General features: G+C 43.5%; 1 protein-coding gene across 1 annotated transcript; it reads right to left on the bottom strand.

The window, feature by feature from the left end:
- Window positions 1–4378: 4378 nt before the first annotated feature.
- c14h5orf15 (chromosome 14 C5orf15 homolog) lies at window positions 4379–23051 on the bottom strand. Its single transcript, XM_033978245.2, has 5 exons — window positions 22848–23051; window positions 15109–16799; window positions 11473–11610; window positions 10031–10297; window positions 4379–8649 (listed from the first exon to the last, which is right to left on the bottom strand). Exons 1-5 carry the CDS (start codon window positions 22981–22983, stop codon window positions 8515–8517), a joined length of 2367 nt encoding a protein of 788 aa, XP_033834136.1. The 5' UTR covers window positions 22984–23051; the 3' UTR covers window positions 4379–8514.
- Window positions 23052–23911: the final 860 nt, after the last annotated feature.

The following is a 23911-nucleotide window of genomic DNA, read 5'->3' as shown; positions in this document are numbered from 1 at the left end:
GGTTTTGCGGGTTTTTTTTCCTGGTTCCACACTTTGCGTTGCCTTCGGGGGGCGCTGGAGGCAGCGTGATGAACGGCGCCGCTGGAGCGAGTCCGGGCGCCGCCGGGAAACTCAACATTTTAATAATGATTCTGAAAATGATCCCAGTGTCAATAGACTTCAGTGCGTTTTGTGTAGAGGCGATAACGGCGGCGCTCGGGGGACGGCGCTCGGGGGACGGCGCTCGGGGGACGGCGCTCGGGGGACGGCGCTCGGGGGATGGTGCTCGGGGGACGGCGCTCGGGGGACGGCGCTCGGGGGACGGCGCTCGGGGGACGGCGCTCGGGGGATGGTGCTCGGGCGACGGTGCGTTTTAATTCTGCACCGATGTAAAAGTTAAACGTAAACAATGAATTATAGATAAACAAAGAACAAATACGACAGTTTGGAGTCGAGTTTTTCATCTGAGAAACTGTTTAACCCGACTGCAACACAAACAGACCACGCCCACTCCGATACTCAATACTCGATACTCAGTACTCGATACTCAGTACTCGATACTCGATACTGATTCCCGAATCCACAACAATAAAAACTCTCTTTGTTTAGACGATAGAACAGACTCCGTAGTGTTTGATGAGTGTGTGTCTGACACTCAGGAGAAGAGGAGGAGGAGAGGAGAGAGGGAGGAGGAGAGGGAGGAGAGAGGGAGGAGAGAGGGAGGAGTAAGAGGAGAGGAAAGAGAGAGAGAGAGGGGAAGAGACGAGGAAAGAGGAGAGGAAAGAGAGAATGAGGAGAGCGAGAGAGGAGGAGAGAGGGAGAGAGAAGGAGGGAGGAAGGAGGAGAGAGAGGTAGAGGTAGAGTTAGCGTCAGGTTAGGGTTAGCATTAAGTGGGGTTAGCGTTAGGTAGAGTTAACATTAGATAGAGTTAGCGTAGGTCGAGTTAGCGTTAGATAGAGTTAGTGAGACGCGGGTGTCGGGCGTAAACGCGCCGACAGCGACTGAGCGCGTGCAGAAGCGGCAGACGGAGCCTCTTTGTGCTTCTGCCGCAGACAAAGGCTTTGGTTCATATGGACCTGGCCCTGGTCCAGCCCATAATGAGCTTTATGTAGAGACGCAGACGAAGACGAGGAAAAGAGGGAACGCCCCGAGGAAGAGCACAAAGTAATCACCCAAAAACAAATACTGCAATTAACAAACGACTGTAGGAGCCAGACGGCGTCTGTGAACGAGGGAGCGAGAGGAAAAGGGTTTTATAGAAGAGAAACATAAGAGATGAACCTTAAACACGCAGAGGAGAAAGTACTGAGACATTTACTCAGATACATTTACTCGAGTAACTTTTTAAAGACTGTTTGGGTCAGTGCTGGTCTAGTCTGGGTTAGACAGATTATGGACAAAGGCTCATTTCCGTCTGTCCCAAAGGCTGGGGTCACAAAAGGGTCAAAATAAAGTCGGGCGGCTGACACGTCTCTGGACTCGAGGACAGAGGGTGGTCCCTCTGTTTAAGGGGGACGGGGGGGATGTGTTTCAATCTCACTCCTCATCCTTCCCGATAAGGTCGACTCCAGGGACTGGAGAGGAGAATCCAACCGATAGTCGAACCTCAGATCCAGGAGGAGCAGTTTGGTTTTAGTCCCGGTCGTTGACACTGGACCAGCTCTATACTCTCCATCAGGCCTCGAGGCTCATGGGAGTTTGTCACAGTCACATGAGTGTGAAGTGTCTGGATCAGAATCATCTCCTCTAAATCTGAGGCCATGGTTCTCGACAGGACAAAGGTGGTGCCCTCTGCAGGTGGAGAGTCTCTGCCTCAAGTGGAGCAGTTCAAGTATCTCGGGGTCTTGTTCTCGAGGAGGATGGAGCGTGAGATTGACAGTTGGATCAGCGTCTGCAGTGATGTTGTCTCTGTGTCGTCTGTTGTGGTGAAGAAGGAGCTGAGTCCAAAGACAAAGCTCTGGATTTACCTCAGTCTGTTCACCTCATGAGTCTGGGACCGAAAGGACAAGATCAAGATAAAAGATGACAGAATGAGTTTCCTCCTCAGGGAGGCCCAGCGCTCCTGTAGAGAGAGGAGCTCAGTCACACGGGAGGAGCTCGGAGTAGAGCCGCTGCTCCTCCATGTCGAGAGGAGCAGCTGAGGCTCAGGCGTCTGCTCAGGACGCCTCCTGGACGCCTCCCTGGGGAGGTGTTCATGTCCCACCAGGAGAAGACTCAGGACACACTGGAGGGACTATGTCTCTGGGCTGGGAACGCCTTGGGATCCCACCAGAGGAGGAAGTGTCTGGGGTAAGGGAAGTCTGGGAGTCCCTGCTTAGATAAGAGGAAGAACATGGATGGATATGTCAGTTTGGCCCCATTGAAGACAATTACATTAGACCTGGTTTAGACCTGGTTTAGTCCTGGTTCAGTCCTGGTCTAGTCCTGGTTCAGTCCTGGTTTAGACCTGGTTTAGTCCTGGTCTAGTCCTGGTCTAGTCCTGGTTTAGTCCTGGTCTAGTCCTGGTCTAGTCATGGTTTAGTCCTGGTTTAGTCCTGGTTTAGTCCTGGTTCTCTCCTTATTTAAAAAGATGTCTTTGTCCTGACACAGACTGAAAATACCCATCATGCCTCTGGCCACGATTTACACGAGTCTGAACCAGGATCAGACGAAGCCCCGAGACCAGACTCATCTACAGAACAGGATCAAGACCAGGACTAGACCGGGACTAGACCAGAACTAGACCGGGACTAGACCAGGACTAAACCAGGACTAAACCAGGACTAGACCAGGACTAGACCAGGACTAGACCAGGACTAGACCAGGACTAGACTAGGACTAAACCCTGACTCTTCGTTGTGGTTTCTGTCACATTAAATTCTTTCTTGTCTCAACGTTTGAAAATAAAATACTTGAGATTTAATGTAAAGAACTAAAAATAAAAGAAGAAAATGAAGAGATGGAGAGAGGGAGGGATGAGTGGAGGATGGAGGGAGGGGGATGAGTGGGGGATGGAGGGAGAGGGGGATGATAAAAGCAGAGGATCCAGACGTTTCAAATCGTTCCTGGTTTTGATGGGCAGAAGAATTCCCAGGAGGAAGTCGGGAATCGCAGATAAACCCGGAAAGATGACAAGATAAACGCTAAAACGTGACATGAAAAGTGTGACGAGGCGCCGCGATGAAAGAGAGAACGGAGAGAGAGAAAAACAGATGACAGCGGAAAAGAGAAGCCGACAAGAGCTGAAAGTTCAAGGCGAGTTTCAGACGAGGAAACAAAACAGAAACAAAACGTCAGGCTCATGTTTTTATGCGTCGTCCAATCAGATTCATCTATTTCAGTGACACGTGTGAAGCGAAGCAGCTCATTGGTCAATCATCATTTTGAACAAAGTGACTCTTTCCTCCATGTTTTTCTGTCTCTTGTGATTTTTTTAGTGGACGTTTTGTTTTGATTCGGTCGGACCATGTGTGTCTCTGATTGGCCGCTCCGCCTGTCAATCAAACACGTCTGAGCTCAGGGACCCGCCTCCTGACGGCCGAGGTCCAGGAGACAAAATGTGATAAAAGTTTAAAGTGAGATGAAAGTGAAGCTTTGTGCAGCTCAAATAAAACTGAAAAAGAGAAAAAAACAGACTGAGATCATCTGTGTGTGAACACTGCCCCTCAGTGTTTGGAACAGGAACTGCAGCTGTAAAACCAGACAGATTTTACACTTTTTATTTACACTTGTGTTTTTGTTTTCCTCTTTCTCCTGTAAAAGTCTTTTTTGTGCTCACATTCTCGTCTTTGCTTCAGTGACGTTTGAAACAAAAACAGTCGTTTTTTTCTCAAACTCATTTTCATTTGTCAAAATCAAACGGATTAAGTTTAAAGAAACAACGAGACAGAAAAAACATTTAAAGAAAAAGGAGGTGTCCAAGTGTCTGTCAGCAACATCAGCCTCCACCCACCTCCACCTCCACCCTCCCCTCTCTTAGTGTCCTCTCCTCTTTCTCTCCCTTTCCCCGTCTCCTCCTTCTCTCTGCTCTTTCTTTCTCCTCCTCCCTCTCTTCTTCCCCTTTCTCTCTCCTTCTCTCTTCCTCTCCCTGTTCCCTCCCTCCTTTCTCTCTCCCTCCCATCTTCTCTCTCCTATTCCCTCCCCACTCTCCACTCTTCTCTTTTCCTCCCTTCTGTCTCACCTCTCTCTCTCCTCCCTTCCTCTTTCTCACTGTTCCTCTCCTCCTCCTCCTCTTCTCTTTTACTCCATGTCCTAACTGTTTCCTCCTCAAAAACAAACCTGAAGTTGTGTTTTTGTTTCATCTCCAAAGCTCAAAACTGTTCCACCTCGTGATGTCATCAGGTGGTAGTTTCAGTGAACTTTCCCTTTAGTTCAGTCGTAGATTGTCAGTTTTTCCACGACTGAAATGAAGACGCAGATGTTTCAGACTTGTGCTTTATTCAGATTCTACCTTTTACAGAAGCTTTATTTCTTTACATGGGGCTGTGAGCGATCGAGCATCACTGTGCATTACAAACATTCTCTCTCTCTTTACACATCATTAAAGACGAGGAAAAAAAACAACAAAAAAACGTCACGACCAGAAACTGAGCGAAACCGCGGCTTTGGAAAAACAACGAGACGCCACGAGACGCCACGAGACGCCCCACAATCCCCCACAATGCACTCTGTTCACCCTCACCTCAATGGGCTGAAACAGTAGAGACGTTTACTTTGACGCTCGTGTGCATCTGGCTCTTTTTAGACCTGATACTTTTACTCGTACTGCAGTATTCAGAGTAACAGTACTTTTACTCGAGTAAAAGTTGTGGGTTTTTTGGTAAAAAGTCACATTTTTATATAGAATTTTACAACAAGGAACCACTCAGTGAACGACCAGACTGCGGCGAGGAGGCGGAGTCTCGCTCGTGGGTTCAGCGTGTTGCTAATGGGTTGAATGTTTAGCTAGTAGGAGCTAGCATCACACCGCTAACCTTCAGCTCAGTGGGTTGAGCGTCTTGTTCGCAGGTTTAGTGTCTTGCTAATGGGTTGAATGTCTTCATAGCGGGTTAAGCGCTTTGCTAACGGGTCAGGTTAAACTTCTTGCTAGCAGTCGAGCGTGTTGCTAGCGGTCAAGCGTGTTGCTAGACCCGATACCACGGAACCGATACTCGATCCAGAACGCCCCACCTGTTTGTTAATCATCGATACGGAAACATTTAAGACCAGATCACGTGACCACAGAGGGCTAAAGTCGAGCTGCGCCCAAACTGAGACGGGAACGAGGCTTTTCGCTGCTTCGCTTCACGAAAACGCAACAAACTTTGGAACTTTTAACGCACTTTCTCCTGTTTTCAGCGTTTCTAATGCTTCATAACGACGCGTTTACTCGTCTCTTTGTATTTTAAACACGGCGTCCATGAAAAACAGACGCCTGAGTTTCCCCGTGCGAGGATAAACAAAGCCGACGTTGCGGCATCGACCCGTCCCCACGTCTGAAGCGGCCCCGACTTTCGTGAAGCGGTCCGCCGTTTGTCCAAAGCCGTTTCTCTCTTACATAACTGCACATTCTCAGATCGGTAGAATAAGTCACAGTTGCCGGAGACTTCACCGAAGCCATAAAGGAAGCGGTCGGCTCCACAGACGTCTGCGAAGCTTCATCTGGACACGGCGACGAGGACGGAGACGAAACCTTCGGGAGGACGTCGGGAATCCACAGAAACAAAAGGAGGACGTGACGGGAAACGAGAACATTACGGGCGCACTGTGGGACTTTCCTGCCATGGAGACGTTATCATGGAGTCGTTCCGTCGACCAAAACGTCAATGACTGGATCATTTTGTTTGGATTATAAGGACGTCTGTGGGACAACGGCGCGAGGAGACGACAGGGAGCGAGCTCGTTTTGGTATTTGTTGGCGTTTACGTGTAAAAAGTCAGATTAAACTTGTAAATCGTTGTTAATCGTTGTAGGAGCGAAGACGTTTAGCTGCTCGTCCAAGCCGCGGCTTGGACGAGCAGCTAAACGTCTTCACTCCTACGAGACGCTTCTTCAGTTCCTGGTCAGATTCCTGCTGGACGCTGCCTTATATCTGCCTGAAGGGGGCGCTAAGAGAGGAGTTAAAGATGATATTTGCGTGAGGAAAGAGAATCTGTCTATAACTCCACCCTCAGACCCAAAGCAAACAAAAGAAACAAAGAGCAGCAACAACAGGACGAGCTAGTAGGGCCATTACGTGTGAAGGATTATGCTAAGTATGTGTAAGGCACAGCGCACACTTAGCGTAGCTCTTTACCCTGCCCAGCCTACAAACAGGCGCGTTAGCTTCAGTGTCGTTAGCGCCCCCTTCAGACCGATATGAGGCAGTGTCCAGCAGGAATCTGACCAGAACTGAACAAGAAACGTCTTCAGTCCTACAACGATTTGACCAACTGATACGTACATATACTTCCTAGTACTTTTACTGCACTAATAGTAGTTTTTGCCTGGCTCCCCCTGCAGGTTTAGTCGTGTAAGTGCAGTTTAAATCAGATAAACAGATACGGAATCATTTTTAGAGCTTTTCATCCCTATTGCTTTGCCTGGAATGTTACATAATACGTCATTAAATATATTTCTCTTGGGTTTGCTGCAGACATTTCAACTGCGGGCGAGCTCCCCACTCCACAGATCTGACCCGCTCTCGTCATTCTGGCTGTTTCCGAAAAGAAATTTGAAAAGTTTCGGCGTTTGTTGAGTACGAAAATCAGCTTTAAAAAGACGAACGTTACAGGCAACGCGATAACGTCTCCATGGAAACGAGCTGTTACCAAGTGCAGCTTTAAGTCTCTTTTTACGTATTTGACTAAGACGAAAAAACAAAACAAAATGGTGGACGTCGGTACAGATGTGTGCGTGTGGAAAAGGCCGTGACGTTCGTGTAAACAGCATAAGAAACACGTCGATTACAAAAACGCAACAAAACTGGACACGACTTCAGTGTTTTTTTCTTTGATTAATAAACAAAATATAAAAACATTTAAGGCTTAAAAAATCTCCCACTGATTAAGACAAAAACGACCCCAAATAAACTACAATAATATTAAAGGTGCTATGTGACACAAAATGGCCTCCTGTGACGTTTAAACCGTGTCCTAACGACGTTTCCTCCTCAAAAACGCACCCGGACTTGTGTTTTGTTTCATCTCCAAAGCTCAAAACGCTCTGTTCCACCTCGTGATGTCATAATGTGGTAGTTTTTCCAAGTTAACTCCTCCTTTAACCTTCAGTTCAGTCGAGATGATTGGAAATTCCAGCGCGGAAATGATCCAGATGATTCTAGAAATGAAGTTTAAAAACACAGTGGAGCACTTCCTGTATCACCACATGATGACATCACAAGGTGGAACGGAGTGTTTTCAGTTTGAGAGAAAAAGGGTTTGTGTGTTAAACATGTGAATGAAACAAAAAAAACACAACTCCAGGTCTGTGTGTGACGAGGAAACATTAGAGCAGATCAGAAAACAGCGTAAACGGCCTCTTTAAACTTTATGACATTTTTAAATTAAGAAAAACACATTTACAATTAAACAAAAAACCCCCAAAAAAAGCACTTAAACAGGAACTGATTTTACTGCGGTCACGATGCGCAGTGGTTCTCAAACCGACGCACACGTACAGCTGACTCGCGCGTTTTGAACTCCTCCTCCGTCATTTTAGTCGAGATATTTTAACATTTCCAAATACGGTTTACTGTCGCCAGCAGAGGCCGCAACGACCACACCAACAGTTAAAGTGGAACTAAACACGACTCATGTGTGCGTTCAAAAATGTGTAAATCTCAGTGTGCGCTGCCTTCAGTGGCCTCAAGTACTATGTGACATCACGCAGGACTGCCCTGATCACAAACCCCAGGCTGCAGGGGCGGAGTCTGAAGTGTGGAGACCTGTTAGACCGATCACACGGTTACTCATAGGCCCCGCCCTCCTCCCCCGCTTTAGTCCTCCAGGCCCCGCCCCTCCTCCTCCTCCAGGCCCCGCCCACTTTAGCAACTCTATTCAAAACGCGGTTGTGTTTAGTTCCACTTTAAATACTTTTTCAAAGACAAATCGTACATTGGTGAAGACAATTTGAACATTTTAAAAATAATTTTGTGGAAAAACGTGGATTTAATGACGTCTATATTTTATACTAATTATAACTAAACATAATATTGGAGTAATTTGACAGAATAAGGCCTTTTCTGGAGCGGGTGTCCCACAGCGTCGTACTGCACACTACCACAGGGGGCACTGTGGACACAGTTTATCCACAACTGTGACCTGACTCCTGATTGGACAAAACGCAATTTCTTCAATGTTTGAGAACCACGAGTCTAAAGCAAAAACATTCTACGAGTCTGAAGGGGGCGGGGTTATGAGAAGGGGGCGGGGTTAAAAAAGACGTTGCGGTGGTAATCTGGAGAAGGGGGCGGGGTTATTGGACGTTGCGGGGGTGATCTGGAGAAGGGGGCGGGGTTATTGGACGTTGCGGGGGTGATCTGGAGAAGGGGGCGGGGTTATTGGACGTTGCGGGGGTGATCTGGAGAAGGGGGCGGGGTTAAAAGATGTAGTCACGCGTGATCTTGAGGGAGGGCATGGCCTCGTTGACGTTGGTGTCCAGTCGGTGGTACTCCACTGTGTTTCGGGAGCAGAGACTGTCCCTCCAGCGCCGGCTCTGGGCCAGAAGGAAGATCTGCGGAGAAGAGAGCGTTATCACATTAAAGACGTTTAAGAGCGAAGCAGTGGACACGTTTATACTCTCCTCCTCTCGCCTTAAACGGGACGGGAGTGATTTAAGGTCAAGTACGAGTAAAGAAGCTAAGCTAGGTTAAGGTAGGTTAAGCTAGCGTTAGCCGTGATCAGTGAGAGATTCTAGAGATGGGACAATAAACATGAATAAACATGAATAACACATGAATAACACATGAATAACACATGAATAACACACACCATGGACCACTATACTCACCACTGCTCTCTCCTTTATGTCTCCTCCTCGCTCTTTTCTCTCCCTACATTCCTCCCCCTCTCCTCATCTTTCCTCTACTCCCTCTTTACCCTCCTGCCTCTCTCTTTTTACCTCCTTCCTCTCCCAACAATCCTCTTTTTCTCTCTAACCTTCTCCATAACTTCTCCTCTTCTTTCTTTCCTCTGCATTATCTTTTTTTTCTCCCTCCTCTGTCTCTCTTCTCATTGTCTCCCTCTCCTGCTTCTCCCTCCTTCTCCCTTTCTCCCCCCTTTCCATCTCTCCAAAACACCTTTCTCCTCCTCTATTCTTTCTTTCCTCTGCTTTTATCTTCTCTCCTCCTTCTCTCTCCCTCTTTCCATCTCCCTCTTTCTCCTCTCGTCTTTCTTTCCTCTGCGCTTATCTCTCCCCCCTTTCTCTTCTCTGCCTCCTGCTCTCCTGTCTCTATCTCTCTCCCTACATTCCTTTACCCTCTTTCCTCCCTCCTCTCTTTCTCCCCATTCTTTTACCTGCTTCCTCTCCCAACAATCCTCTCCTTTCCTCTCTCTAACTTTCTCCATAACTTCTCCTCTTCTTTCCTCTGCATTTATCTTTTCTTTTCTCTCCCTCCTCTGTCTCTCTCTTCTCCTCCCTTTCTCCCCCCTTTTTTCATCTCTCTATAATTCCTCCCTCTTTCTCCTCCTCTCTTCTTTCCTTCCTCTGCTGTTATCTTTTCTCTTCTCCTCTGTCTCACTCTCCTCCTCCCTCTCCCCTCTTTCCATCTCTCCATCCCTTCTCTCCCTTTCTCCTCCTCTTCTTTCCTCTGTGCTTATCTTCTCTCCCTCCTCTTTCTCTTCTTTGCCTCTTGCTCTCCTGTCTCTCTCTTCCCCTCCTCTCCCTCCCTACATTCCTTTACCCTCTTTCTTTCCTCCCCCTCTCCTCATTTACCTCCTTCTCCCTCTGTTCCTCCTCTTTCCTCCTCTCCTCCTTCTCTATAACTCAAACTTCTATCATTTAATGTGTCAAATATCGTCTAAATAAAGCATGTTTTAATCATCATCGTCGTGGTATCGAGTATCGAGTATCGAGTATCGGGTGGACTCCCCAGTATCGCGGCTCTAGTCCTGACCTTCCTCTTGTTGTGGTAGGTGATGTAGACGATGCCGACGAGGATGACGAGGATGACGAGGTGGAAGAAGAAGTGAGAGTTCTGCTCGTCGGCGTTGATCAGCTCCATGCGCGTCACCAGCTGATTGGTCGGCAGGTTGGGCCTCGGCTCCTCCCCCTTGGCGCCCGCATTCGCCCCGGGCCTGAACAGAGAGTCGTAGTCGCTGTTGCTGTACGTTTCCTCGTCGTCGTCGTCGTCGTCGTCGCTGTAGAAGTTCGTGCCCTGATCCTGCAAGTCAAGAACAGAAAATAAAAACGTCAAAAACAGAACTCATTTTAAAAGGTTTTCTGTGATCCAAAGCTCTTAAGTTTTGTTTTGCCGTGAGAGTAAAGCAAATAACTAGCATGCTAATGTGCACTTCCTGATTATCTGACAGTTTATAATTGAACAGACAGGACTTTACGTCTACTCTTAGACGCCATTTTGTCGTTCTAACCCTGTGGACACGCCCACTGAGACACGCCCACTGAGACACGCCCACTGAGACACGCCCACTGCGACACGCCCACTGTGACGTCCGCACTTCCTTCTCTAGTTTTATTTTCTTAATCGTTGATACTCGTAGGATTCTACATCGCGTCGTCACTGTGTGTCCACAGTGCCCCCTGTGGAAGTGTGCAGTACGACGTCATTGCTCTATTGTAATGTGCATCTGTCCACAGGGGGCGCTACAGTGCCGCTTTGTTGTGATGACGTTTACGGTGACGTCAGCTCCACTGGACGCCACAGTTTTCTAACACAGAAGTCAGCGGATTTGTTTGTTTTATTAAGTTGTTTAAGATGAATATTTATATGAACATTAATAACAGACAAATCAGGTCCTTCTGTCCCCGAGGTCGCTCCTGTTAGCGTTAGCAACAGGTTTGATTGACAGCGTTGCCTGATTGGCTCTTTGGTTGCTATGATACTCGTGGTCTGTGCTCCAGATGAGCCTCTACACCTGCTCCAGCCTCGAGCTTCATCTGGAGCCAAACGCTGTGGTGACGTCTCACTCAGTGGTTCACATTCACACTAAAATCCTCATCATTGACTGATTTGTGGAGTCATAGACTGTGAGTGTGAGTCATCTGAAGAAGAACATAAAAGTGGACAGACCAGTGCCACTAATGCACTTTAATAATCTGGAGATAAACATTTATCCTCACACCTGCTCCTGTTTTTAATGTTTTAAACAGACCTGTGCTGTTTGTTTTTGTATTGTTCTATATTTTATTGGCAGGGACTATGTCTCTCTGGACTGGGGACACCTCAGGGTCCCACCGGAGGAGCTGGAGGACGTGTCTGGGGTGAGGGAAGTGTGGGAGTCCCTGGTCAGACCCGGCCCCAGATAAACAAAAGAACATGGATGCGTTGGCTCATTGGTCTGTCCCTGTAGAGGACATGTCCAGGTGTGAGTGTCTGACCTGCTTGGACACGCCCAACAGATCGGTGGAGTCAAACTCTGGTTCTGCCGTGGTGTCCGTGGCCTGCGTCAGATCTGTGGGTTTGACATCTTCATCCAGCGGTCCGTTCTGTCCATTCCAAGACTCGATCACAGTCACCTGAGCAAATGTATGTCATGACATCACGTGACATCACATGTTTCCTGTTTAGGTCCGTTAGGTTTGATAGGAAAAGACAAAGTTTAAATCTGTCACTGTACAAATCGTAGGAGTGAAGACATTTGGCTGTTGATCCAAGTTCTTCAGTTGTGGTCAGATTCCTGCTGGACACTGCCTTGTATCTGTCTGAAGGAGGCGCTAAAGACACTGAAACTGTAACAGCTACTGACTCCAGTTTCAGCTGATACCACTCTACTCAACCTTTCATGGCCCTGTTCTCTTTTGTTTCTTTTTGCATTCCTTACACAGCTGGTCTAGGGTCTATTTCAAACCCACAAACACTTTAAGACAAAATTCAATTCAATTCAATTCAATTCATTTATTTTTGTAACGCCCAAAATCTGGTTCACCCAAAGGACAAACCCCTGAGACACAAAGTAATGTGTCTCCTCCATTCAGTGAAGAGTGAGCGTCACACTGGAGAAACTAAACACTCCATAAGAGAATGAACCAACACGAGAGAGAACAGCTCAGGACACAGTCTGCTGTTCACCTGCATCTCAAAGACACTGACCACAACTTTGAAGAGAGAGAGGGTCAGATCTGAGAAAAGAAATGGTTTGAGAGGAGAGTTAAAGAAGATATTTTTGTGAGGAAACACAATCCTTCCTTGAACAGGAATGGAGCCTGAGACATAGTCTCTCAACAATCTATGATTCCATCCTCAGACCCAAAGCAAACAAAGAGAGAACAACATGAGGACTATTAAAGGTTGAACAGGGTGGGGCTGAACCTGCAGACAATGTCTGTTTACAGTTTCAGTGTCGTTAGCTCCTCCTTCAGATTTAAGGCAGTGTCCAGCAGGAATCTGACCACAACTGAAGAAGAGACTTGGACGAGCAGAGAAACGTCTTCACTATAACGATTTGTCAGATTTAGATTTAGTCTTTTGCTGTGGATCAGACCTGAACGATTGAGGGATTACACAGACGTCCATTAGGATTAAAATGATTTCTATTTGCTAAATGTGAAAATAATGAGGATTTTTCAAGACACATTTTTCATGGCTTTCTTCAAAGTCAGAAGTTTACATACAGTAAAGTTACTATGTCTTTAAACAATTTGTGAAAACTCAGATGATGAGTCATGAGATGATGTCACGTCTTTGGAAGCTTCTGATTATTATTGACGACATTTGAGTTAATTAGAGACGCACCTGTAGAAGTATTTGGAGGCACACCTGAAACACACTGCTTCTTTATTTAACATCATGGGAGAGGCAAAAGAAATCAGCCAAGATCAGCCCTAAGAGGCAACCGCTTTTGTGATGTTGGGTTTTACAAAAATAGATGACCCTGCTTTGGTCTGAAATGTGTAGATCAACACAGGAACAAAAGCAAAAAGACCTGGTGAAGATGAAGCTGAAGCTGTAAGAGTGTGTCATTATCCACAGTGAAACGAGGACTGAGGACATGGACTGAAAGGACACTCTGCAGGAAGAAGACATGACTCCAAAAGAAACAGAAAAAAGGACACTCTGCAGGAAGAAGACATGACTCCAAAAGAAACTGAAAAAAGGACACTCTGCAGGAAGAAGACATGACTCCAAAAGAAACTGAAAAAAGGACACTGCAGGAAGAAGACATGACTCCAAAAGAAACTGAAAAATGGACACTCTGTAGGAAGAAGACATGACTACAAAAGACACAGAAAAAAGGACACTGCAGGAAGAAGACATGACTCCAAAAGAAACAGAAAAAAGGACACTTTTCATTTTCTGTGTCTTTTGGAGTCATGTCTTCTTCCTGCAGTGTCCTTTTTCTGTGTCTTTTGGAGTCATGTCTTCTTCCTGCAGAGGACAGTTTGTAAATGCACAGGGACAAAGAGCTTCATGTTTGGAGACATGTCCTGTGTCTGAACAAACTGAAACTGAACTGTTTGTCCATAATGAGCCTCGTTATGTTTGGGGGGAAAAGGGGGAAGCCTGAGAACATCATCCCAACTGTGAAACACGGGGGTGTCTGCATCGTGTCGTGGGGCTGTTTTTCTGCAGGAGGGACTGGTGCACTTCACAAAACAGATGCATCAGGAGGAAAGAACATTATGTGGAAAAACTGAAGCAACATCTCAACACATCAGCAGGAAGTTAAAGCAACAAATGGACAATGACCTGAAGGATACGGACAAACTGGTGACAAAGAGGCTTAAGGATAACAAAGAGGCTTAAGGATGACAAAGAGGCTTAAGGATAACAAAGAGGCTTAAGGATAACAAAGAGGCTTAAGGATAAAAAAGGCTTAAAGATAACAAAGAGGCTTAAGGATAACAAAGAGGCTTAAAGATAACAAAGAGGCTTAAGGATAATAAAGAGGCTTAAGGATAACAAAGAGGCTTAAGGATAACAAAGAGGCTTAAGGATAACAAAGAGGCTTAAGGATAACAAAGAGGCTTAAGGATAACAAAGAGGCTTAAAGATAACAAAGAGGCTTAAGGATAACAAAGAGGCTTAAGGATAACAAAGAGGCTTAAGGATAACAAAGAGGCTTAAGGATAACAAAGAGGCTTAAGGATAAAAAAGGCTTAAAGATAAAAAAGAGGCTTAAAGATAACAAAGAGGCTTAAAGATAACAAAGAGGCTTAAGGATAACAAAGAGGCTTAAGGATAACAAAGAGGCTTAAGGATAACAAAGAGGCTTAAGCATAACAAAGAGGTTTAAGGATAACAAAGTCAATCTTTTGGAGTGGCCATGACAAAGCCCTGATCTTAATCCGGCTGAATATTTATGAGCAGACCTGAAAAGGCCTGTGTGAGCAAGGCGGCCTACAAACTGGGCTCAGTTACACCAGTTCTGTCCTGAGGAATGGGCCAAAACTCCTGCCAACTATTGAGAAACTTCTGGAAGGAAATCCAAAACATTTGACCCAAGTCATACAGTTTAAAGGCAATGAAAACAAAAACTAATGAACTGTATGTGAACGTCTGAAGAAAGTAATGAAAAATTGTCTTGAAAAAAGTCCTTCCGTCATTATTTAGGCATTTAGCAAATAGAAATCATTTTGGTAATCCTGATTGACCTAAAACAGGAAAAGTTTAGTCTGATTTAATGTCCGACAGTGAGAAAAAAGTAATGTCTGGTTCCAAATGCAAGATATATGGAGTAATGTAGGAGAGAAAAAACAACTAAATACTGTTCAACAAAGCAAAGGGAGGACAATTTGAGAGTTCCTTCAATGGATTAATCGGGTAATCGACTGGATGCCTACCAGCCCAAACGTAAATCACACATTTTTGGTTCTAAACATTTAAATTCTTAGGACTATATCTGTGTAATCCTTCACTTGTCCATTTACAGATTAGAATGTTTCTTTTACTAGGATCATACCTGGACAAGAAGCTGTGAGAGTGAAGATGTTCGGCTGCTCGTCCAAGCTGCAGCCAAACTTCACTCTTACAACTTCCTGTCCGGTTAGAAATTAAAATTTTTTTTACGTCCGTACCCGTGTATCGTCCTCTTCAGATAAATCGCCAGGTTTTTGTTGCTTTGTTTCCCCTTTGCTCACTGTCTCATCATCACCACCGTTAGCTTTATCTGTAGCATTCTCTTTAGCACTGTTAGAGTCGCCTCCTGCACCGTCGCCTCCTGCACCAGCTTTACCACCGTCAGAGTCAGTTCCGGCACCATCTTTAGCTTCTACACCAGATTTACCGCCGTCAGGGTCAGCTTCGGCACCATCTTTAGCTTCTACACCAGATTTACCGCCGTCAGGGACAGGTCCAGCACCATCTTTAGCTTCTACACCAGATTTACCGCCGTCAGGGTCAGCTTCGGCACCATCTTTAGCTTCTACACCAGATTTACCGCCGTCAGGGTCAGGTCCGGCACCATCTTTAGCTTCTACACCAGATTTACCGCCGTCAGGGTCAGGTCCGGCACCATCTTTAGCTTCTACACCAGATTTACCGCCGTCAGGGTCAGGTCCGGCACCATCTTTAACTTCTACACCAGATTTACCACCGTCAGGGTCAGGTCCGGCACCATCTTTAGCTTCTACACCAGATTTACCACCGTCAGGGTCAGGTATGGCACCATCTTTAGCTTCTACACCAGATTTACCACCGTCAGGGTCAGGTCCGGCACCATCTTTAGCTTCTACACCAGATTTACCACCGTCAGGGTCAGGTCCGGCACCATCTTTAGCTTCTACACCAGATTTACCACCGTCAGGGTCAGGTATGGCACCATCTTTAGCTTCTACACCAGATTTACCACCGTCAGGGTCAGGTCCGGCACCATCTTTAGCTTCTACACCAGATTTACCACCGTCAGGGTCAGGTATGGCACCATCTTTAGCTTCTACACCAGATTTACCGCCGTCAGGGTCAGGTCCGGCACCATCTTTAGCTTCTACACCAGATTTACCGCCGTCAGGGTCAGGTATGGCACCATCTTTAGCTTCTACACCAGATTTACCGCCGTCAGGGTCAGGTATGGCACCATCTTTAGCTTCTACACCAGATTTACCGCCGTCAGGGACAGGTCCGGCACCATCTTTAGCTTCTACACCAGATTTACCGCCGTCAGGGTCAGGTCCGGCACCATCTTTAGCTTCTACACCAGATTTACCGCCGTCAGGGACAGGTCCGGCACCATCTTTAGCTTCTACACCAGATTTACCGCCGTCAGGGTCAGGTCCGGCACCATCTTTAGCTTCTACACCAGATTTACCACCGTCAGGGACAGGTCCGGCACCATCTTTAGCTTCTACACCAGATTTACCACCGTCAGGGTCAGCTCCGGCACCATCTTTAGCTCCGGTGACAGCTTTAGCACCGTCATGTTCACCTTGGGCACCATCTGTAGCATTAGCATTTTCTTTACCCTCTGTATTATCTTTTGAACCTTCTACAGCCGTTTGTGACGCTCCTTCTTTCGTGCTAGCCCCAATCTTTGCCTCCCCTGATGTGGTTTCTTGAGGATTTTTGGTGTCTGAAGGAGGATTTTGCAGATCTGCGGCATTACTTTTGGGTTTGGCCGAGGTTGCTGAGTCCGAGACCGGCTCTGGACTTTTGGTAACGTCTGTGTTTATGTTGAGGTTTCCTTTATGTTCTGCTGAAGGCACTGGGACGTTCACGTCTTCCTGATTTGCTGTGGTCTGAACTGGAGCTGCATCTTTGCCATCGAGTGAGTCTGAAAAGATAAATGAATCACAGAGTTAATGGCAAGAAAGTAGACACCCATGGACCACTATGAACCTACTGGACACTAAGGGATTACACAAAAAAAAGTCACCACCTGGATCTAACGAAGCAAATAGTCACAAGCCTCCTACTGGATAATTACGTCATGGGTGATTTTTCAGCAACACGTTATTTAACCCCAACTGGTGCAATGAATCGCTTCTCATTTCTTAAACAACCAGGTCAAAGACACATTCTGTCGTCGTAGAAAAGATCGTTTGTCTGTTTGAGAAGAGTCAAATCATTGGCATCAAGCAGAGGAACCATCTAAGGAGACTGAAGAAACTAAAATTGGGTTAAAAACTGAAAGGACAGTGGGGACCCATCGTCTTTGAGGAAGAAATGTGTCCAGAAAAAAAACCCTGAATGAAAGTGATCGGCGACACTTAAACGTTTGGTGAAATTAAAGCGAAGAAAAACAACAGCAGAACTCAGGGCTGTGTTCAATAGTGAAAGTAAAAACATTTCCACTCTGGGTGAAAAAAAAAGTAAAGTGTGAGAAAAGTTGATTAGTGAGATAAATAAAGCTCAGACTGGACTGGCTCAAGTCTTTATGGACTAATAATAATCACAGACGGAGGATTCAGAGGTTTGTCTGTTTATTTAAGAGAGTTTTATTCATAATCAGGATCAGCAGTGACATAAACCAGCACTTCTGCTTCAGGACAGTACCAGTACTATAGTAGAAGTACTAGTATTTGTAGTACTGCGTCATTCGTGTTGTGTCCAGTTAAAGCCCTGTCGCTGTTGGACATATATATATATATATATATATATATGAGGGATTACACACACATAAGGCCACATGGGAATAGTAGAAAACTACTAGATTTTAATGTTGAAAATCACATTCTGTCGCCTAAAGAAAAAGAGTTTTTATTCTGGCGGTATCAGAATCGGTATCGACGGCTCTCGTCTGCTGCAGAATGAATGTGTCTTTGAGGAGGAGGTGAGTGAGATTTGATCTGCAGAGACTCGGGTTGGCGCAGACACAGTTTACAAGTTCCCAGGAGAAAAATGGAGCTATTCATAAACACGAGACCAGAGCAAATACACAGTAAACAGCCGCCTCTGTGTCAGAGTCCAGAAAGAAACGAGATGAACCTCCCCCTGGCTCTACGATGTGACCGATGTGACCGTACGACGTGACTGGACCAACCCAATCAGATAAAGCTCCTGTGTCACACAAAAAGGACTGTGAGGTTTAATGTGTGTTCTAACGCTGTTACTGCTCAAAAACAGACCTGGAGTTGTGTTTTGTTTCATTCACACATGTTTGAGTCACTTTATTATTCGTCTGTCACATCTACAAAGATCAAAACGCAACGTTCCACCTTGTGATGTCATCAAGTGGGAGTTTTCAAGTGAACAGAGACTTTTACCTTTTAGTTTAGTTTTACCTTTAGTTCAAAACTATTTGACTGGTAAATCAAAGCTATAACTAAAATATATAAAACAGAGACTTCTTAAGTGTCGTTTCATTTTTTAATCAGTATCGATGTCAACACTTATTCATCATTATCGATATCGGCCGATATTGATTCACGAGGATCTATGGAGTAGAGAGTAACACGGCTGTAGGTTTGTTATTTTATATTCCAGATAAATACATTTTGTTTTTATTTTTACAAAAGTTCAAAGTTAAAATATGACCTTTACTTCAACTTGAGATAAATTTGTTGAAATTAAATTGCCATAGATTTAAAAAGCCAAATATCGGTATCGACCAATGTCAGATATCAGCCTAAAATTCCACACTGGCCCCTCAATATTTTAAATAATATTTAGGGACGCACCGATACAAAACCGGTACTGAATATCGGCTGAGCTGGTTCAGGTATCAGTTCCATGGTATCGGCTCAGCTGATCGGCGCTGGGCCTTTGATTCGATGTAATAAGACGATTTACCGCCTTTTTGGCCCAGAATCTCAATAATGTTTGAACTTTTATTCATACAAAACAGTTACAAAATAATATTGGATCTGCGAGTATCACAGCAACCAAAGAGCCAATCAGGAGCAAGGCCGGTGAAGGTAACGCCCCTTCCCTTAGCAACGCTGTCAATCAAACCTGTTGCTAACGCTAACAGGAGCGACCTCGGGGAAAGAAGGACCTGATTTGTCTGTTATTAATGTTCAGATCTTGATTTACAGACACAATAGTGAAATAAAAACCCCAGGATCATGTAGAGGGTTAATACGAACATTTAAGACCAGAATGAGTCTGAAGCAGCAGAGACAGAGAGGACACAAAAAAAATTTTTTTTTTAAATGAAAATAAACAAAAAACACTCAATATATATATATATATATATATATATATATATATATATATTTTTTTTTTTTCTTTTTTTTTTAATAAAAAAAAACTCAAAATGACAAAAAATCAAAATAACAAAAAATAAAAAAAATAAAAAATAAACTCAAAAAAATAAAAAATTAACTCAAAATAACAAAAAAAAACCTAAACAAAAAAATGTCAAAATAAAAAAGTAAAAAAAAAACTCAAAATAAAAAAAACTCAAAATAACAAAAAAAGTTTAAAAAAAACTCAAAATAAAAAAAACTAAAAAAAACCTAAACAAAAAATGTCAAAATAACAAAGTAAAAAAAAAACCTAAAAAAAAAAATAACTCAAAATAACAAAAAAGACTAAATAAAAAGACCCCTCAAAATAACAAAAAATAAGTAAAAAAAAAACAAACAAACAAAACAAAAAACCCTCAAAATAACTAAAAAAAAAAAATGGAAAAGATAAACTCAAAATAAAACCCCAGGATCATGTAGAGGGTTAATACGAACATTTAAGACCAAAATGAGTCAATAAGTTAACAACGTTTTAAGGAAATGAAAACATAAAAACTCTTCCAGTCCCACGTCTGTGTTTCTAAACTGATCCGTTTCCAAATGTCTCATGACTGTGACAGATTCTCCGTATTTATATAAACTAACTTCATGACACGGACGCGCTCCGGCTTCAACTGAAACATGAGACAACATACAACAGAGCTGGACTTTTTAAGGGTCAATATTTCTCATAATTACATCGTTTATGGCGACAAAAAGGGTCGACCCTGATCATTCGTGGGGCATTTTATGGAATTGTGAGAATCGCCGACAGAGATAATGCTCATTACATCACCAGAATGTGCAGAACAAACATTTCTCCTGATTTTCTAGATCACAGTTCAGTTCATTTTTATCAAGAACACAGAATATCCGGTTCATAGCGAATAGTAAAAATCTAAAAACACTGACCCCGTTTAATCTAACTGTGATTTTTGTGACAAACACGATTCAGTTCAAAGTTCACATTCCAAAAACGATGTAAATCCAAACTAACAAACTAAAACAAGCGTCACATTTAAGAACAAGTTTGGACTGATGTAAATTACACGGTTAGCATTTTTTTAAAGCAGAATAAGATCTTAAGGTTTGAGGAAGAAATCACTGCAGATTTGCCAGTTACATCCATTTAAATCACACGTGTCAAATTCAAGGCTTGTGGGCCAAACGCGGCCCGCCACGTCATTTTATGTGGCCCACAACAAGGTAAATTAAAAGGCACGACTTAAAATATCAGTTCATCAGGAGATACACAGTTACACAGGTTTTTTTCATATCATATCTCTGCAAATCCATATGCAGTATTTGTAACTTGAATAAGTAATAAATATAGAAACGGTTAATTAACAAGATTAAAAAGTAGTTGCATTTATTTTACATTAGGTTCGGTTACATTTAGTTAGATTTATACGAGAGCAGCCATTTTGTCAACGTGGCCCTTTGTGAAAATGAGTTTGACGCCCCTGATTTAAATTATGATTTCGATCGGATTGTGAGTTTGGATTGATCTGGATAAACTGAACACACTGGACTCGCCTTCAGAATCCACCAAAACAAGACCTGACCCGTTAAACCCCTGGTAAACGGTCAGGTCACGGCGCGGTCACTGTCGCTCCACACAAACTTCAAACGACAACAACAAGACTTTTAAAACAGAAGCCGACGGCGAAGTGACAGGAGGTGATTAGCCACAGATTTACGACGCAGACATCTGGAACGACAATACGGACACGCCGTTTACGACTTAAGACGGTTTAATGACGCTATTAAACAAAACACGAGCGGCAGACTGGTGTGTTCTCACGTAAGAACAGCTCAAAATGAAATTCTACACTAAGGAATAGACTCAATACTCGATATCGATACCACAATGATGATAATAAAACACTTTTTTTTAGATGATATACTGTGATGCTCCACATTAAAACGGTAGAACTTTGAAGGAGGAAAGAGGAGGAACAGAGGGAAGAAAGAGGGGAAAAGGATGTAGACAGAGAAAAGAGAAAGAGAGAAAGGCAAGGAGTCGTCTTCGCTTTTACATCACCTACTTCTCGATTAAATAATGACTATAAACTCTTGACGCACAGACTCAAAACAGATCTTCCACAAATATCTGATGAACACCAGTTTGAACGTCAGTCAGGCTTCACGTCAAAAAGGAATGTCTAATAATATACGTTTAATATTTTGGATTATTCTGATCCTATTCCTTCGATTCTTTAGGACACAGATTTTTTTCACTCGCTCCAAGTCCCCTCTCCCAAAAAGGAACCTTCTAAATATCCGTTGTGTTTTTATTGTTCTATCAATGTCACTGATTAATCTAAATACTTTCATTCATCCACAAGGGGGCAGTGTTTTCATGACATCATTAGTTACAGATTAGCCCGTTAGTGATTTGGCTTGAATCTGTTTCAAAGGTCGTTAAAAATATTTGCAGTTCCAACGAGCTTTGGGTTTGCTTATTTTTGCTACAGTTGGAGATAAGACAAACACATTAAAAGTTGTATTTGTTTGTATTTTACCTGCGTGAGGCAAACACGTCTTTCTAATCTAATCATCTTTTATGACAGTTATGTGTTGGTTTAATCTGGACTGAGCCGGATTAGACCAACAGTTTGGATTTGTTGTGTTACTCTATTGTTTCTGATGCCACAGTTAAAAGTTTTCATTTAAATTTATTTGTAAAAAAGTACTTTCAATACGTTCTAAAGCAAATAAAGTACTTTAACTTCATAATTTGACGTTGTTTCTTTTACTTGTATTGGAGTAATACTTGACCAGTTTATCTTTACTTTAACTCAACAAATGCAGCACTTTGGACACTTCTGCCTCAAATGAATGTAAGATAATTGTACCCCTGGGGTATTATGGGCAAGTCCCACCAGGAGGAGGCCCAGGACACACTGGAGGGACTATGTCTCTGTCCTGGGAACACCTTGGGGTCCCACTGGAGGAGCTGGAGGACGTGTCTGGGGTGAGGGAAGTCTGGGAGTCTCTGTTTAGACTGATGCCCCCATGACCCGGCCCCGGATAAGAGGAAGAACATGGATGGATGTAAACATTTTCATAATAAAACGAAATATTAATAAACTCAAACCAAAAAAATATATATTTGACAACAACCTTTTGGCAATTTGCTTAAACTAGTTGTTTATGTAGTAAAACTAGTTGTTTGTCTCTTTGCAACACTTGGTTCCGCTTTACGTCTAACAGCCGATTAATCAAAACACATGACGTGGAGGTTAAATGAAGTTAGAAATAAAGCTTAACACGGGATTTTTCTCACTGAATCTAATGAAATGAATTAATGGATTTGTCCAGATAAAGATATTCTCCTGAAACAAACAGAAAAGTAAATCCCAGCCCAGTAAAAGTATTTCATGTAACGTGTTAAACTTTATTCACTTTTATTAAACTTCTCACTTCACTTTCATTTAAGCTTTAAGCATCAAATGAACGATATCGAATCTAAACTGACTGATTCCGTGCGAAGACAAACAGAAAACAGCTTAAACTCTGTGATTGGAGCTTGTTTTGGTCATTTCCTCTCTCCTGATCCGTAGCGTTAGCATTAGCATTAGCTCTGTGATGCTAACTCCCAGAGCCGCGGCTAAAGTGAATAAAACAGATCAAACACCCGCGGATCGTACCGTGTGGAGCCGGGGCGGCGTGTCCGGGGTCTACGGGAGCCGAGAGACACGTGTGGACTGAAAGGACAGCGCAGACAATGGCACAAAATGTCAAAATGTTTGCGCTGTTTCGCCTCTTCGTGCCGCCTGCCGCCATGTTGGATGTGTGAGTGATGAGGCGTGAGAGGCGTGGGTGACGTGGGAGGCGTGAGTGACGTGGGTGACGTGCGGAGGTGTGACGTGAGTGACGTGCGGGGGCGTGCGCTTTTTTCCCGTTTAAGTATTTATTTATATATATATTTTTGTTTATATTTTTTCGTGTATTTTTTTCACAGATTTATTTTTTGTGCATTTCTTCTTTTTTATCATTGATTTATTTTTTGTGGTTTTATTTATTTATGTTTTCATTTATTTTTTCGTGTATTTTTTTTTTCATTGATTTATTATTTATTTATTTATTTTTTTATTTAATTTTTTTTCGTTTATTAATTTATTAAATTTATTTTTTCATGCAGTTATTTTTTTTCTCGTTTATTTATTTTTATTCAAATATACAATGGTAAAAACAATGTATCAAGAGGCATAAGCTTTTACACATTATGCATTAAGCAAATACAGACAAAAATAAATACAATATTACATTTTATATTTTGAATTTTCTACTTGGAGCTTTTGTTTTCGTTTGTGCAATAATTTAAAGAATTTGGGTTAGAGGATAAAAGACACTGAAATACAACAAATTTGAGTTTCTGGCTAGAAAATTGACAGCAGTGGATGATATCTTGATATTTTTGATTTTGATTTTAGGATCAGGGTCAAGACATTTTATTTTTGCTACAGTGTCTCTCTGGTGGTGTAGGTGTGCGTGGGTGTGATCCGTTGAACTACTTGATCCTGTTGTTCCTGTGCTGCTGGAGACTCTTTATATTAAATGTGTTTCTTCTCGTCTTATCAGTCACGTCTGTGTAAATACAAATCGTCTCTTTACTGTCACGTGTTTGTGCTGCTAAAACATTTCAATCACTGTCACTTTTTACTGTTTTGAAAATGCTCTATTCACCCAAAATAACTTACCGCCATGTTCT

This window comes from Periophthalmus magnuspinnatus, chromosome 14 (assembly GCF_009829125.3).
Source record: "Periophthalmus magnuspinnatus isolate fPerMag1 chromosome 14, fPerMag1.2.pri, whole genome shotgun sequence".
Lineage (NCBI taxonomy): Eukaryota > Metazoa > Chordata > Actinopteri > Gobiiformes > Gobiidae > Periophthalmus > Periophthalmus magnuspinnatus.
Note: the sequence above shows the minus strand (reverse complement) of the source record. Positions and strands in the feature narration are given on the sequence as shown.